The sequence below is a fragment of the Lonchura striata genome, chromosome 3 (genome assembly GCF_046129695.1).
Source record: "Lonchura striata isolate bLonStr1 chromosome 3, bLonStr1.mat, whole genome shotgun sequence".
Classification (NCBI taxonomy): Eukaryota; Metazoa; Chordata; class Aves; order Passeriformes; family Estrildidae; genus Lonchura; species Lonchura striata.
This window is the reverse complement of record NC_134605.1, coordinates 9,768,559-9,783,930: the sequence shown is the minus strand read 5'-3', so window position 1 is coordinate 9,783,930 and position 15,372 is coordinate 9,768,559. Positions and strand designations below refer to the sequence as shown.

General features: G+C 35.8%; 1 protein-coding gene across 1 annotated transcript in view; it reads right to left on the bottom strand.

The window, feature by feature from the left end:
* Positions 1-611: 611 nt before the first annotated feature.
* GPATCH2 (G-patch domain containing 2) overlaps positions 612-15,372 on the bottom strand; it is a 118,574-nt gene continuing 103,813 nt past the window's right edge. Inside the window, exon 10 of the mRNA XM_021547590.3 lies at positions 612-4,326. Coding sequence (XP_021403265.3) covers positions 4,157-4,326 — 170 coding nt within the window. The 3' untranslated portion in view covers positions 612-4,156. The remainder of the gene's footprint in view (positions 4,327-15,372) is intronic.

Sequence of the window (15,372 nt, the reverse complement as noted above, 5' to 3'; positions counted from 1 at the left end):
TACTTAATGATTGAATATTCAAATATAAGCAACATGATCAAAAGAGCTCCAATATCTGTTTTGTTGTAGGACAGAAGAGAATCATAAGAAGCCCAAACAACTTAATGTGCTCAGTTGCAAGTAAATGTGTGCTAACCCTTTTGCAGCTACCCCACTGCTCCTGAAAACTCTGCTAAGGATGGAAGTCTAATTAGAAAATAAAACAAAGGTTGTGTGAGTTTTCCTTGGAGAAACAATTCTGGAGAACTGTTTGAAGAGAAAGCACAAGGCCCTGTCATGGTTATCAAAGTATACACATACATAAGGAGTGAAAGGAACTTGTACTTAGAACTCTTAGAAGAATATGATAACAAAAGTACTTAAACATCTTAAACAATACACTTCCTGATATTGTGGTGTAACATCTTCAGCGGGATAATAATAAACTAGGAAAGAAGTAATAAAAAGGTACATAAAAGACAGTGTAATAGCTTAACATAGCATGCATTTGCTTGGTACATGATATTAGCCACTTCAATTATACTTCCAGAAACAGCACATTTTTGTACTCACCTGTGCAATAACAACACTACTGAAAAGAGTTGTTTAAAGAAAAGAACATACAAAGCCCATGAAGAACTGAGTCTATTTATTTTATTTCATCTTGCATTTGTGTTGTTAAAGCAAAGCATTCTATACATATTATTTAGCTATTTACTGCTGTTCTACACCCATTATCGACCTAATTGCAGAAAGACAAATGCAGGGACAAACTTGTTAAAACAAGCGTATTGATAATGCTCCTCTGACTTCGACAAATATTTATTTAGAAATAAGATACTGCTCATGGGTTTCTTTTATTAACAGTTAATGGCTCAATTCACAGAACTTTGAGACACCATGGAACATGTAGCAAAACGCAGTGCTGATAATAGGCAACGTCTCTTCACTAAACATTCTTCAGAGGAAGAATATCATGGTAACAGCTGAGCTACTGATTCAAATACTTAAATGGAAAGAATCTGGCAAGTGATGGATGACAATCTTTAGATACAAGATGATCCCATATTTATTTATGTAGGCAAAAACTTCAGTGTCACAGGCATAAAGAATTATCATCTGAAAAAACTTCAATATGTATTTTAAAATAATGTGTGCCAGCTTTATAGCAGGTACCATAGTATGATTGCAGGTTAGACATAGGTAAGATCTGAAGAAAACAAAAAGTAAATCCAAGGATTTTGACCTGTTTCAAAGCCAAATAACATTGCAATGGCTTTAAAAAAAGGAAAAAACCTATAATTCATTTTTGTTTTGTTTCTAAACACTAGCTTTAACTGTGCAAAATCACACTGCTGGAAGTATCTTTAAAACCACTCTGATGAGATATGAAAAAATGAAAATGAAATCATAGTGTGAGCCAGAATGGGAGTTTTCCTGCACAAAAATATCTAAAAACACTACATGAAAATATTTTGATAAATCACTTTGTTCTACAGCTTCTAACAGATAAAGTGTACTGTCAGTTGTGGCATCTATTGATAATACCTGGGGAAAACAAAGTGTATCTATCTCTATATCAAAACCAGTTTAATCTTAATGTCTAATAGATTCTCACTAAAAGGCTGATTTAGAAGAAAAAATGTTAAGATTTTTCAATCTGATTACATAGTTCTTCCACTATGACTGTCTACTAAGCTGGCTGCTTCACTGCACATATAAGAATGCATGAAAAAAGAGTTGCATGAGCTAAAGATGTTTTTCCTCAACATGTATGCATTATTTCCCTCTTACATTTTAAAAACAGGAAACACTTTCAAGTACTTTTGGGGCTCTACACTTATTTCTTGAGAAACTACTGCTATGGTAAATTGCACAGATATACTTCAAAGAAGTGTTATAGGTGCCATACTTCCAGTCCAAGACATGCAGGTGTTGGAACTAAAGCAAAACAGTAGAAATTCAACAGACTGAGCACTCCTTCACAGTTTTGCAGATAGAGCTATAAGAAACAGATCTTAAAAGACTTACTTTTGCACCTCACACGTTGAAAATGATTTTAAGGGATTTCTGATTGCAGTGTACAAACCAAAGAGTTTGTCAGAGTTCACTTGCTCTCAGGAGCACATGGCACTGACAGAACAGGTGCAGGCCACAAAAATGCATTATTTGGAATAACATAGAAGTGGGCACCTCTGCCAGCTGCAGAATTCCAGGCTCATGGCTCTTTGCAACTATGTGGTCTTGAAATTCTTTGGATATGGAATGTATTTAACCAAGTTCAGTTGTGCAAGAGATATTTGAAGTGGCAAACTCACATTATGCTATGCCCTAAAACCTTACAATAAAAAGCATGTGTTGCTGCATAAATCCCAATTCTGTTTAAAATTTCTTATAATTTTAAAAAGTAAAACCACACAATCATATAAAGTATTTAAACAGCAATAAATAGTCTTCCTGAAACTCAGAGAACATGTGCATTCAACTATCATAAAAACAACATCAGGTAGTAATCTGTAATCTCTATGCTATGGCGGTATGCTGAAACAACATCCCCAAACTGACAGAAATCCCACTGGAAAGTATGAACATTTCTTCTAAGCAAATTTAATGCTATAATGCTAAAGGTTTTCCTCTTCCTGCTACTATTTTCCTGGAAAAATGAGTGAAGCTGAGAGAAAAACGAAAGTAATAAAAACATGTCTTAAAATTAATCACAACATTTCACAGTTGCATGAACAAAGCTGTGCTCTTTTTATCCTAAAGAAATATCTTTGCAAGCATCTGGAAGTAAGTATTTTTCTTTGCAGTTTGGGAGCTGTGGAAGGAAAATTCTCTTCTGGAAGCAAAAAAAGACTGGAGAACCAAATCCTGTTCCCTCTGCAGTCAGGGTAAATATTGCCAGTTACTAGAGGCATGGGTGGTGAGAGGGGCATGGTTTTCTCCTTAGACCATCTGAAAAACAGTTTCCTTCAGCCCTATCATTTAATTTTAAAGTGGAATTTGTTTTATCCTGCAGACTAATAAGTACCCTAGGAGCTTGATTGGTTGGTGCTTAATGAAATTGCTTCTGCTGACATTAGATACATTAGGATACTGATTAAAACACTTAATGATCCCTCTTGATTTTAAATTGCTAGCTTAGATTTGTGAGATGCCTTCAAAGTATCTTTTTCCTTCCTTTCCTCCATTCTAATCCTGCTTCTCCTTGCCCTTTTTCTGTTCATGATCCTTAAAGGTTGTGGCTCATTGGCAACAACTCAGTCACAAACCAAACATTAACACCATGCTGAACACTGCATTGTTTAAAATGTGCCAAACCCCTCAATAAACACTGAAACACAGTCATCCCTAAAATACAATTTCCTGTTTCAAAGCTCAAACTATTCTTACATGTGGCAACACTGAGGATTATTAATATGAAGGGAAAGCCAAACTTAAAGTAAACTTTAACTTTGTAAAATGTTTGCTGAGGAAAGATAGTTTTGTAAACATAAAAACAAGTATAAAAGCATTACTTTTCAGCTTGAATGTGGAAGACAGTAATACATTGCTAGAAAATGGTGTTGGAATTGGATTCCTATGAAAACAAAGCTGTTTTTCATGCTCTTAGACAAAATTGCATACCATATCACCATCCAGTGGGAAGGGTGTATGTATTATGGCCATAATGACAGCTTATACTCAAATATTGTTAAACACTATAAATACCAGGTTTGGAAACTTTGCCTGAAAAGAGGGAAGCCATAATAGCTGTAAAAAGTTCAATTTTCCTCAACAAATCTTATCAAGGCTCTTGAGATGAAATTATACCTACAAAACAAAATTTACTTATATACTAAAACCTGCTGTGTCAGAAGCTTTTACAAAAAAAAGTGAGCGTACTGAATTTTATGCTTAATACAAACCTTAAGACCACAGAAAATAAAAAAGTAGGAGTTTTTGTACATTTTAGCACCATTATGAAGTTAGACTCGAATGCCGGTTCTGTCACTGCGGCGCTGTACCTTGCAGCTGCTGGAGCTTGTGTGAGGCTTGTTGACTTCAGCCATCTTTGAGAGAAGAAAAACTGGATTTGCCAATCACAACAAATAATGTTTGCCATTTTTAGTTTTTGCTTTCTTTTTTTTTTTTTTGTTTATTTTTCAATTACTTTTGAGCTTTATTTTTATCTCTGTCAGCTAAATCCAAGTCCAAGTCCTTTGGGTCTCTGCATGGCTCGTATGGGCTCTGCTATCCCTTTGCCGTCTGGTCCGAGACCTGTGCCGGGGGTCCAGCCCATATTCTGAAGCATTCTGTTTCCAATGTTGTTTTCTGGGATTGGTTGGGTGTTTTCACCTACAAACCCTGAGATTAAAGAAATACACAGCATTAATCAGCACGGCCTGCCATGTGGAGAAGAGCAGGATAATCTCCCGTAAAGCCTTAAACCTTCTTATTCTCCTAATTCATCTAACAGGTTTCTAGAACAGGCTGTCTTTGCACATGTTGACCTCTTGAATGCATATGATTCTAAATAATACAGTCTAATGCTTTTATTTTTAATGCTTTTGAAAATTCATTCTGTTTTTACCTATGACAAACAGTATCATATTATATTCCAATATGGTGGATTTCACATCAGCCTTCAAAAATATAAATCGCCTGCAGATGTGTACCAGTACATTGTTAAGATGACATGAATTTCTAGTCCTATGCAGGTACTAAGAAGAGACACATCATAGTAACATGACCATCATTCTAGTCTTAGTAATATTTATCAGTAATCTCCCTCAAAAAAAACCCAATAAAAATGTTCCGATTAAACAATTATAGCTCTCACAGAAACAGTACAGACAGGTGGTCAACCACTCTGAAATTCAGCTATACCTTTACTCACTTTCTCTTTTATTGAACATTGTGAAATTTGATATATCTAAGCTTACTTGTGGTGCTTTCAATTTTACTAGGTGCTGTTTACACTCTCTTCTTACCATTGAGACCCTTGAGAAAGGCTGCATATGTACCACAGAAAAGAGCACCAACATTGCAAGTGTTAGCATATATTCATTAGCAAAACAGATTAATTTTTTTATAGAAAAGGGTTTTTTTCCCCCATTAATGCATCATTAAAAAACTAAAAAATAGTGAAGTCAAAATAACAAAGCAGTTTTCCCCCGTAATCAACCACACTCCCCAAGCCAGAGTTCAGAGACAATACATGGATAAACCTTCTAAATATAAGTATCTTGCACAAGGGATCTTTATTTCAAGAATTTGTGTTAAAATTTATCAACTTCCACCATACAAGCAATTTTAAAAAGGGCTGAATGTTTTGAACACAAGCAGTTTCATGTAGACAGCTGGATTTTGTTTTCAGCATTATTCAACATCACCCCGCCCAATAACAAAATAAAAAAAAGCCTTCAATGTGCTCAGCATCAAAACTGTTTGATTTTCTACCTATTTATTCTGCCTGCTACTTTTTGAAAAATACTGTAGTAGAAGCCTGTGATTTTGAGTTCTTGGAGACTATAATATCTTTAGCCAAGAATTTACCATTGACAAGCAGCTGGCTTATTATTATATTAACTTACTAAACAAGAACACAAAGAAGTTGAACATGAGCTTCTAAAAAGCCTAATTTATCACATACACACAAAAAGCAAGGACCCACAGTGGAAACTGCATACACAGACATAAATTCAAAATGAGAGGTGCACATTAAAAACCTCATGATTGTGATGATGAATTTACAGTACTTCAGCACAGCATTATCCACTATGGATGTGTCCATATTCAGTAAAACACTGGCTACATAAAAGGCAGACTGCTTCCTAGCATCTCAGTTCCTGAGTCAAAGGAAAAAAAGGAGTGCATTGAGGGAAGGCATCAAACCAAATACTGGTTTGAAGCTATGCTTAATGCTAGGCTTAAAATAAAGGCTTTTAAGTCAGCAGCCTCCAGTCCCTGAGAGGGTTCCTCTTGAACTGACCAGCACAAAATTCAATGTCCAAAACTTCCTTTCTTTTCAGGCCCCCACAGACAGAGGCAATTTTCATACAAATGACTCCCTGGCACTGCCTGGCATACACAACACAGGCTTTGTAACCTTCCCAGTTATACTTTCTAGCTTAAAAAAGAAAAAAGGGTCACAGGAAAAACCCTGGAATTGTCTTTTGGTCCACTTTTTGTAAAAAGTGATGGCAAAAAATGAAGAATCATTCCAGTAAATGTTTGCGGAACAATTAAGGGAAAACTTCAAGGGGAAAAGAAATCCAACAGATCTGCCAAGCAGGAAAGAACAAGCACAAGGGTGTATTTTATGACACCTAAAAACTGGAAACATGAAACCATTCATAATGCTGCCTAGGCAGAGGCAGCAATGCTGCTGGAACAGTATGTAAGGCATAGCCTGAGACAACGTAAACAGCTTTTTTGTTTTAATCTATTCAGGGGAAAAACCCACAGAGCTCTTCCAGTAGCAAACGTACCTTTCTATATGTATTTCAATTCCTGAGACAGCCAGAGGAACCTCACAAAGAAGATATATGAAAGAACATGCTGTACCCTGACATGTTATTTAGTAAACTGGTGCTTCTATTTTTGATACCTTTTGAAGCAATTCCATGTTGCTTTTCCGTGACAGGATAATTGGAATAATTTGTTTTTAAAGACATATAAGTACTGCTAGAATGTGTATATATGGTAACTGTTTTTGTCTCCACTGTACATACTTTTATATCTCCTATTAAAACACAAGCTCTCCCTAAGAGTCCTATTTTACTCTTGTATGTCATCAGATTAAAAAAAAAAAAAAAAAGGGAGAAAAAAGAAAAAGAAAGAAAAGAGAAGGCACCATAAACTTGATTTCACAACCCACTTTTGGGCAAACAATCAAACAACATACACTGTCCAAAGAATAATGTATTTGAAGGTTTTGTATTGCAGCAAGAATAAAGCAAAACCAAAACCACACTCATCTTGCCTATATTACTAATTGACTAATTATTACTTCTCATAAATGAGGCGAATACAGATTGCCTTTATTTGAATTGTGAAAAATATTCAATATACCCTGCCCAGTCTATCGCAGTACAGTTAGTTCTTTTTTGAATACTACCTATGTCTGCCTTTAATATTTCTGCAATTTTTCAGCCATCACTTGAAAAATTTATCTGTAATGCAACATATTTTACTCGAATGCAAAGAATATGGATAATGGTATTTCCCTCTTCCTCCATTTCATGTGCAATCAGCAGGTTGGAAAAAATCCCAACATTTGCATTGCTGATAGACTGCATGATGGGAGAGAGCTCTTAAAAATCATGCTACACTATGTGCTATTCCCCTGACCCCCATTCCTGTGCTTTGGGCTTTTATTTTCTAATTAAAAGCAGTAATTGTCCTTGCAATATTAATCTTCAAGTTCAGTTTTTAATTCATGCCTATGGCACTTCTTGGACTAGCCAGTAGGGTCTGTTAGAGAGAACAGTCCAAGCACATGGCCTTGAAAAGGGCTCTGCTACCTCTGGGATGTGTTCAGTCTTGACCCACCCAGGAGCAAGAGCAAAACCAATCCATTGTGCTGTCCCACAAAAAATAACTATGCAGAAACAGATTTAAAAAAAAAAAAAAAAAAAAAAAAAAAAAGGTGGGTATACCTTTCTCTAATTTTATTGCTGTATGAGGTTTCCAGGAGTTACAAGGATGTCTCTGCAGTAATTTGTAGGAATCTCCTGTACAGTACAACTTCTTTTTCTACAGACTGAAAATGTGTGTAGCAACCCTAACAATTGGTTCCTGATCTACCAGATGAGTAGTCTGCATGTAGAAGTGGATGCTATTATATGGAGGAGGAGCAAACATTAAGGCATAGTAACTTGTTTGAAAAGACAGCACTGTAAAATACCCTCAGCTTATGTTCCTTCTCTCTGCAATACTGCCAGCTGAAAGAAAAAAAAGCAATTCTCAAATCTTTGTGTATATGAATAGACACACTTCAAGGTCTACATTTTTTATGCATACGACCTTACATACATGGAATATGAAATCTGTGAGTAGTAAGTGACTGGGAAAAAACTGGGAAGCAGAAAGCAAAAAACTCATCACATTTGTTTAATTTTGGTATGATACTTATGGTGGCATTAAAGGCAGGTTTCAGTGAAAAATAAAGGTAAGTAATTTTTTCTTAACAGCTGTTGAGACAGGTATGTCCTGGTTAAACAGTACACTAGCATTCAGTGCCATACCCTTGATTTTACAGTGATTGCCATGAATTAATTTAATTCCATCTGTAAGCTAAAATCAGATCAGAGGTCTAATGCTGCTGCAGGCTTCACATCTGTTTAATCATTTTTGGATACAGCAGCTTGCAAAAGTTCAGCTTTTAAATTTGCTTCATATTTAAGAAACAATGTAACACCAGTGTACAACATTGCCAGCAGGAAACAAATGAGCCTATGAACAGTTTTGATCTGACAGACCCATTTTATTTGCAAAATGCTTCTACAAATTCAAAGCTCAACATTGAAGTAATTGTTTATTACAGAATAATAAAGGAGCTGTGACCTCATAAACCACTATTGTCACAATATTTATTTGTATGGTGGATAAGGCTAACATCAAGCATGTTTGGCTTATATTGGGCTGAATAAAACCAGAATACAGCTAGGAACAAGCTCTCAGAAAACCGTAATTTAAGAAAATATGTCGTTTTTTGTGCTGTTTCTTTTTTTTTTCCTCTCACACCCCCCCGCCCCCCAAGCTCTAAGAAACAAATGAAGGCATAGTGAAGTAATTTCATCTCTGGCCACTGCACTATTTCTGATGTTAAGAAAACGGGGTTTTAAACAGTTCTGAGAAAATAACACTGTACATAAATATAGTCTTGCCCTTTCATCTTTCTTTTGTATGATTAAGACTTGTGAGCAGAACAGCAATGCCTTCGCAGAGCATACCACAACTATTATTTCCTCTTCTATTGCTCCCAGCAGCCTTAAATCCTTTAAATCCTTTCCTAGAAGGATCTCTTTTTGCTTGGGTAATTTTTGCAATACATGGCCTGCTAACCCTTACCCCCTACCCTGGATCTCACTTATGTCTATCACAGCAGAGTCAGTCTTTCTACCTCAAATCTTCCAAGGAGCATTGTGGATGGTAATTCACTTGCGTAATTGGCTCAAGAGATGAAAATCTTGTATCTGCCTCTCTTAGCCACTAATCTATCCAGCTGACTGCAAGCCTAATTGGCAGCTTGTTTAGTAATTTGGCTCCTAAAGTGTTGTATTGATGTTGGATAAACAGCCAATGGAAGCAGAAATGATACATGCTGATTCTCTTTAAAAGCTGGTGCACTTTCCCCCCTCATTTTCTGAAAGCATTTAATATTTCATCTGTTCTTTTTCTTTCTGACTCCTCACCAGACAGATGAGCTCAGAGCAGTAGGGACTGATCCTGATACACAAATAAACCAATCAGAATAATACATTGCTGTAGTCTTTCTTTCTAAGCCAGCTCTCTCTAACTAGCAAAATGGGAATCAGACTGTCTAGATGTTTATGTTCTTAAAATTGTTTTGGGTAATTGCACAGATACAGCTTCAGAAGCACAGCCACCAGCTGCATGGTGATTTGAAAACTCAGTACCTGCAGTGATTTCCAAAATTCAGTACATATGGCTGTGTATCTACTAAAAAAACCACCAAACCGAAACCAAAACAACTCAGCTATGAGAATGATATGAAAATTATTTAGCTAATATTTGAGACTGCTTTATTTCACCAGACTTTAACACATCCTTCACACTGAGCTGAGACTGTCTAAAGAATAATTTTACAATTATTATGTTCAGGTAAGTCTGCTTGCATTGAATTTTATTCTAACTGAGAGATAAGAATAGCAGAGAGGACACAGCTATGACTTCAGCAGGTGCTGGACACTCCTGTATTTATCCTGTATCTACAGCAGAGTTTTGTTGATGCCTGCACTGCCACAGTTTCATTCTTACTACCCCATCTCAAGGGGTATTACATGTGGCCTGGGTAAACATACCCTATCTTGAAGCATAGACTCTAGTTCTAAATCTCTTTTCAACTCTCCTGAATATATAAACATAAATTCACACACCAATTAAGATTGTGACACTGAATTTTAGGTATAACTGGTTATCCAGAAACACAGATCACCTGAAATTGGATTTGCAGGTGCTTCTCTCCTTCCATTCTTTCTTGGATTACACTGTGTGTGGAGTTAAACTTCATGCCCATTCAGTCTTTGTTGCTATAAAATTGGTTGGAAAAGTTGGTATTTTTAGACTGCCATTTATCCCTCAGTATCCAAGACTGTCTTTTCACTTCAGTCCAAAGGAGGCCTTTGTTTTATACCTTGTCTTTGATGACAGAAACACTGTCACTGGATGGCACTTTGCAAGAAGCATTCTCACTGTGAGACATTCCAAAGTTCTGTTTAAACCCCCAAAATTCAGCAAAATGAATCCCATCTGATAAGCATTCCCTCACTTTTATAGAAAGACTTGCAGCCTTACCATGAAACCCAATGGAAATCCAAAGCAAATAATTTTCTTTGTGAAATCCAGAGTATGTACAACAGATTTTATTAGGAACTTTTCCACCAATTGCAAGGCTTTTACAAAAAGACAGAAATCTTGCCTCCACTGGAAACCCGATCAATGATCAATTAATTTTATTTCCTCACATGGTAAATGGGTATTTTTATTCTTCTGAAGTGTCAAAAACTTTCTGCATAAGCTATAAGGTTTGTGCACAGACCTCCTACTTTATTCAAAAAGAGAATCATATGCTGAAAAACTTTTATGAAAAGTGGTTTTTGCATAATCTCTACCAGGGACTGTTTGCAGCAGTGCTTCCTACTCCCTCAGGAGAAAGAAAAACGAGTCACCAGCAACCGAGGGGTTATTGTGGAGAGCTGGGATAAGAAGTTATGCTGACTAAGGAAAAACTACACATTTTAACTGCCAAACCATCTGTGTTTTAACAAAAGTCCTTTGCAATTACCAACCTAAAACTGACTGACAGAAATATCAAACACTTCTTTTATTGGTTGAGTTCTAGGAAAACTACAGGACATCCATTTGCCCATCTGAGAAAGGTGATGGTTCTAACAGACTGCACATAAAAAGGAGGTGGCTCCTCTCTGTGGGGAACCACTTTAATATGATATTTGGCAGAGAATGTGCAGAACTTGCCAAGCACATAACTGCCCTTGAGCACGAGTCTCCCTACTGACATCTCTGTTTCACTCAAAGCTAGTGCTCAGATGTACAACTGTTTAATGAAACATACCTTTGAAACTTGAAAATAATGCCTGGTTTAGCCTTTTCCCCCCCATAAATTTCCACTATGTTAAGGGTGCTCTCATTGGTTATATTCCTGGTAAACTGGATTATGGCTCTTGAAAGTGAAGCCAAAAAATCCACAGAATCACAGAACATCTTAAGTTGGAAGGGACCAATGAGGACCATGAAGTTCAGCTCCCATTAGAGGCAATTTGAATGGTTTCCTTAACCAGAAACAGCTATCTAAGGAAAGGTTTCCAGAGTAATTCAGGGAATTATTTTTGAAACTTCCACATTTCAGAAGACAACAGCACTAAGAAAAGATAGGTACAGTCATCTTCTATCAATCTGAATGTTTCTTCTTGACTTTATAGTGGCTGGGTGTACAGTCTGTAGAATATTGCCTTCTCTCTAGATCACAAGAAATCCATCAGCAATTTTCCAGGATAAGCTTGTCCTGGTTGAATTGCAGGTTTTCTGAAGGTTGTTACTGAACTTTCTGAACTCTGGTGCTTGTATGTAAATTGCCTTGCCTAACCCAGCCACCTCAAGCTCAACACAGAGAGTCTTTTGCTCTAAAGGAACTGCAGATTCCAATACTGGATGGCACTCTGCAATATTTGAACTTCTAGTTTGGTAGACAATATGGTAGAAGAAACAAAGAAAGAAGTCCCTAACATTTAACTTGCTGCCATGAAGAAAAATGAGAATCCATGGGCTGGACAATCAAGCAGACACGAAGTGCCAGGAAGGACTTTGGCAGACCAAGGGTAAGAAATGGTTCAGTGCAATAGGGGAAAGGATTCACAACACACCAATGTTGCATTGCCCTGTGACAAGGGATTTCTGCCTATAGAGTTGTACATTTGGTAGACAGAAAAGCAGTGAATCAAGTTAAAAGAAAATAGGCTTATAATAAATTGTCTAGAGTTTTGGAAATTTACAGTCAGTTCATCAAAGTACCCCAAATTTTACCTTTCCCCTGAAACTACTGCACTAAGTTGACCTTCACCACAAACTCAGCCTCAGCCACCTCCGTTATCACACTGTAATCACAATCTTTTTCAAATCATCGTTTTGGTTCTGCAGATATTCAGGTCTGATTTTTAATCACTGACATATTAAGCATCAGCAAAATAGTTTGCTTAGCTGTTCTGTTGGCAATTTTTAAAAAGGAATGAAAACATGTACCCTTTTGATTACCTTGTTAAAGTGAGTCATGATGGCATTATAGCAGTGCTCAGTATTTCTGCTGTAATTAAGAAACTGTCATATTTTTCATTAAAACACATTCTTTAAAATGAGACTTAACTTGGTCATTTCAATCAGGACCAGCCTGAAGTGTAGCATGTGCATGCAACATGGCAATTAGATAAAGAATATGACATCTGAAATTTGTTTTTGCAAAAGGCAATATTAAAGTGCCCATTACATGCATAGTTATTTATCTATTTTATAAAAACATTTTCTACATTTTAAATAAAAAATAGCTTTCTCTTCTTATAATTGGTTTTTGCAGGTTTTTAACACTGCTCCAAACTGTAAACTACACAATGCAACATCAGAGTAAAAAGATTGTTTTGGAAATAAACGACTATTTACAAAGCATACAAACAAGAGATGTGAAACAGAATTTGGTGATATTTCCCCCAACATTTAAGACTTAGATGTTTCTTATTAAAAAATAAAAATATATATAAAATACTTCAGGGATTTAACAGGAGATGATAAAACCCAAAAATCATGTACAGAAGAGTCAATTAGAAAGGAACTGGGATAAATGCATATTCAACGTATGGTATCTAAAATTCTGTAGCACCTATTGCTTTGATATGAGACTTAAACTAGATAATCTAAGACTGAAATTACTGCAAATATTCCCAGTGCATGTGTTTCAAGCAGTAATACTACCATGCAAAGAATGTTCTTTTCCTAACAAAATTTTTGTTGTTGTTGTTGCTTTTTTATTATTATTGCCACTAAACTGGACCCAGTATTGGAAGGGCTATTTCCATGACAATGGATTTGTTTGTCTAAGAGGTCTTTATACAAACTTTAGAGCACTGCATTGTTGCAGTGAAATATGTCAGGGTGTCACATGAAATAGCTCTACACACAGGTAGTCAGAGGGGAGAGAAGGTCATTGAGAATGACCTGTTCTCACATGTGAACAGAATCACTGGAATAATACTGGTTTCATGGAAGAAGTCATACAAAAGAAAATGTAAATGGTACAACACCTCATACTTCAATTGTAAGTAACCAATTTTTACTAGTATCAGTTTTTTGTTGATTAATTAACTATCTAGGTTCAACAATACACATATGGGATATATGAAACATCCACAAAATAGAAAACTTATTCTAGGAAAAAAGACAGAATATGACACTCCTGTATCAGTACTGACACTTCCTAACCATCCATGCCTATATTATCTCCCATTTTCTTCACTGCTATTCAACACATCTTTTCTTCACCTTTAATAATGACATTTTTGAAACTATAAAAAGCTCTGTGCTGCTCAAACTTTCTTGCTTCAATAGTTTCTCAATTCTGTACAAGTAAAGCTACATCCTTTGTTACTAATATACACAAACCTATTGGTATGTGACTTTGACTGCAGGCTGAGAACGGACTATAAATTTAGAAATCAATATCTAACTCTATCAATATTCATTTTACTTTTTCAATACAAAATACAAAGGTGAAAGAGCAGTAAATAAGCTGGAGTACTGAAATAAATTGGGTGTTCTTGTCACAATTAATAAATGTTTAACCAATCACACTGCTTGCTACAGAAGTCTGTGGCTTTGTAAGGTGTCTGAAAGTAGCAGGTGCTACCCTTGTGAGATTCAAACCCAGGGAAGGCGTTCCAATGCCTCATTAGGATTGTTCTCATCTCATCTCTCTACTGAACCTGAAAGTATAAATTATAATTTTCAGCAGATTTCAGCAGATTTGTGCAGACTTTTACAAGAGTTAATTTACCAGTGTATTTTTGCCAAATGTGGTGAGAATTTAGAAAACACTCTTAACAAAATATTGACTCAGACCAAACTTTGCCAATTTGCAGTCCATATAAAGAAAACACTTGCAGTAAATAAGTCACAGACAGCCTTTCAGGTTTCACTATTGTATTAAAGACAACCAATTATCAGGAGTATGTTTTCTTCATTTCCAACTTCTGTTCATGTAAACAACTTCCATATCTTTTTCTTTCAAGAAAGAACCTCACAAACTCTTCTACATAAAATCAAGCCCTTCTATTCCCACATCTTAGCTAACTAAACTACTGAAATAAGAATAATCAAATAAGTAATTTCTTATTTTAATCCTAATTTCCAAACGTAGATTCATTCTAAAAAGAAAATCTCATTTCTTTCATAAACTCTTATGGAACACTAGCAAAAACATGGCCTGTGACAGATAAATAATAATTTAGCTGTAGGAAGGTCAGCCTTTGAGAAAACTAATCATCTCTAGTATGCTATCCATTGCCTATACATAGGTATGAGCTTATTCAATGCTTACCAAAGGTTCTATTTACTTAAAAACTTACGAGGATGAAGTGTAGAAAAACAACAAATTTTCTAAGATCACAGAAAAAATTTCTCAATCCTCCTGATCACAAGAAAATTGAAAAGATTACCTTGAACTTGAAAAGAAAAGAAGGCAGATCAGTTAAAAAGTACCTGATATGATACCTTTATCCACCATTATTCTCTGTTGCTCTTCATATAAAGGCAAACTTTGGGACAAAACAATTTCTAAAACTGTGAGTTCATGGACACATAACATTGAATGACCACATATTTGCCTTAGTATCAAAATATTGGTTTTGCAAAGTTACGCAGAGGAGCCAGCTTGTAAAATAAAATTCTGAACACTGAAAGCCCAAGGTAAAGTGAATAATAAAATTAATTTCATGATACTTGATAACCTCTCAGTACAAAATGACATCCTCTAGTACTTGAAAGTTGTGAAGTGAAAATCACCTTGTAGAAATAATTACATTATTCTCTCTTCAGCTATTAAGTATTTTTCTTCTCAGTTCACATATGTTCAGAGTCTTAGAAGCTGACCCACAGATTCTCTTT